This window comes from Fopius arisanus, unplaced genomic scaffold (genome assembly GCF_000806365.1).
Source record: "Fopius arisanus strain USDA-PBARC FA_bdor unplaced genomic scaffold, ASM80636v1 scaffold00058, whole genome shotgun sequence".
Taxonomy (NCBI): Eukaryota; Metazoa; Arthropoda; class Insecta; order Hymenoptera; family Braconidae; genus Fopius; species Fopius arisanus.
In genome coordinates, this window is record NW_011887797.1 from 837,547 (window position 1) to 839,720 (window position 2,174).

At 35.4% G+C, this 2,174-nt stretch overlaps 1 protein-coding gene across 1 annotated transcript in view; it reads left to right on the forward strand.

The window, feature by feature from the left end:
* Positions 1-2,174, forward strand: part of LOC105268560 (peptide transporter family 1-like) — a 12,951-nt gene that overhangs the window by 3,222 nt on the left and 7,555 nt on the right. Inside the window, exons 3-4 of the mRNA XM_011308225.1 lie at positions 1,832-1,910; positions 1,988-2,168. Coding sequence (XP_011306527.1) covers positions 1,832-1,910; positions 1,988-2,168 — 260 coding nt within the window. The remainder of the gene's footprint in view (positions 1-1,831; positions 1,911-1,987; positions 2,169-2,174) is intronic.

Here is a 2,174-nt window from a genome sequence, read left to right on the forward strand (position 1 = left end):
CCTAGTGATGAAATATTGTATATTACTCATGTTAATGCCAATTCACACTTCGTGAGCTGTTATTTTGAAATGTTAATTCGCTCAGCAAGTCCGTCGATGACTTCCACTTTCTCTACTCTCTATCAAATGAATTCCGTGCAATGATTTCCAGGTCACGTTGTTGAAGCTGACCGCGTTGTACGGCAATTATACGGATTATTGGAAAAGAACGGCTTGAATCTTCACCAAGTTGACGTGTAGACGTCACCGTCCCCTCTCTTTAAAAAAATAGCTTCTTTTTCCTGTCGTTCACTAAACCGGTCGACTTGAATACTGCGTACAGCGTTCCAATTGCCTGCATTGTGGTACACATCGTCAGTTGTGTTTCCGCTGTGTGCGAAGTACCTAACGAGTTAAATTCGCGTGCCATTATCGAATCGCATGAACAGTGCAATGATGCAGGACAAAGCAGAAGAAAAAATAAAAAAGGTACTGATTAATGGGACTTTTATTGAAAGAGAAAAATTGTTGGAAATATGGATGGAGATTACATTCAATTACTTTCGATTACTTTATCATCGAAGTGCATATGTCTGAATCACTCCTGTAAATGAACATGATTCAATGAAATATGAAATTACGTGGCATAACGTGTATCCAGTTAAAACAATAAATCGCTAAGTGGTGACAGTGATATGTATAAAATATTTTTTGCAGTGATAATATTAATGTTAATTCATGGCTGTGTATGGACTCTTCAATCTTGTCATTTAAAGATTTTAAGTAGTGACAATACGTAAACCTTCTTGATGAATTAAAATTAACGCAGTCATGTATGTTCAACTGACTTTCGATGGTTTTATCATTTCGCTATGTAATGCTTATCTTTAATCAGCACACGTGATAGTATTGTCATCATCGCTTAGGGGGTCATTGCCATGTACTAGCCAATGCTTTCTCTTATGTATACTTAATTTAGAACACCCGCTGGGGTTATTGAAGTTCATCTCAGCTGGTATTCTCAGATTGAGGCATTCACTCATAAAACTGTCAGAATCACTCAATATTAAAATAATGCTTACTACCTTGGAAGTATGAAGTTCTATTAAGTAAACGAGAATGTGCATAATGATTGTGTAAGTTAGATAGCAATAGCAGCACTAGCACGTGCGTAGTAGTTTACCTGTGTTGTTGGACGTTTTAATGTGATTTATAATTTTTTTTTAACGCGGCGAGATGCTTAAGAGGTAATTGATAACCGTGGATTTTTTCATTGGATTAAAATGATTTTCGATTTCATGGAGTAAGTGATGGGTCATGTATTCCGAAGGTGAAGTCCTCTGTGCAATATTTTGTATGCAAATATATTTTGCCTCCAAAAGACATCGCTGCTCATTCATAATATAAAATATATAATATAAAATAACGATTATAACCATAACGATTAAATGACGATAAAACGAGTTTTTGTACCTGATTAGGTCATGAAAAAATTTAATGCGTAGTAGAAATGCGTATACAATTTAATGCGTGTAGGAATGCGTTCGTGTATAATCTGTGAATTGGTCAGTATATTAAATATAAAGATTTACATGAAACGTTTACTTCTGGGATGCACCCAATATTGGAAGTGCATTTCTGTTTAAAAATCGGTCCACAATGTCGGGATTTAGTGAATCCATGACAATCGTGCAGTTGTAATCTAATTTTTGCAGTTGCAGTTTAGTATTATTGATAAATTGCTAGAATATGCGCATAGTTGTTGATTTATTGATAGGATAAAATTTTCTTATCCCAATGATATGAAGCATGGAAAATTCTAATTGCACACTGACGATCTCTGTTGTTCCAGAAACTCAAGTATCCAAAGTCGGTATTCTTCATTGTCACTAATGAGTTCTGCGAGAGATTCTCATACTATGGAATGCGAAGTACGTAATACAGAAGAAATAATGTTCAAGGATGCGTTGGGATGTGAAGAATATAACTCTTGATGGTAATTTTTCAGCAATTCTGGCGTTGTACCTTAAAAATAAATTGGACTATAGTGATAACACGGCTACTGTCATTTATCACATTTTCACGATGTTCGTGTACTTCTTTCCGTTACTTGGTGCAATGCTTGCGGATTCTGTACTTGGAAAATTTAGGACTATTTTTTATTTGAGTATAGTCTACGCTTTGGGTCAGCTCCT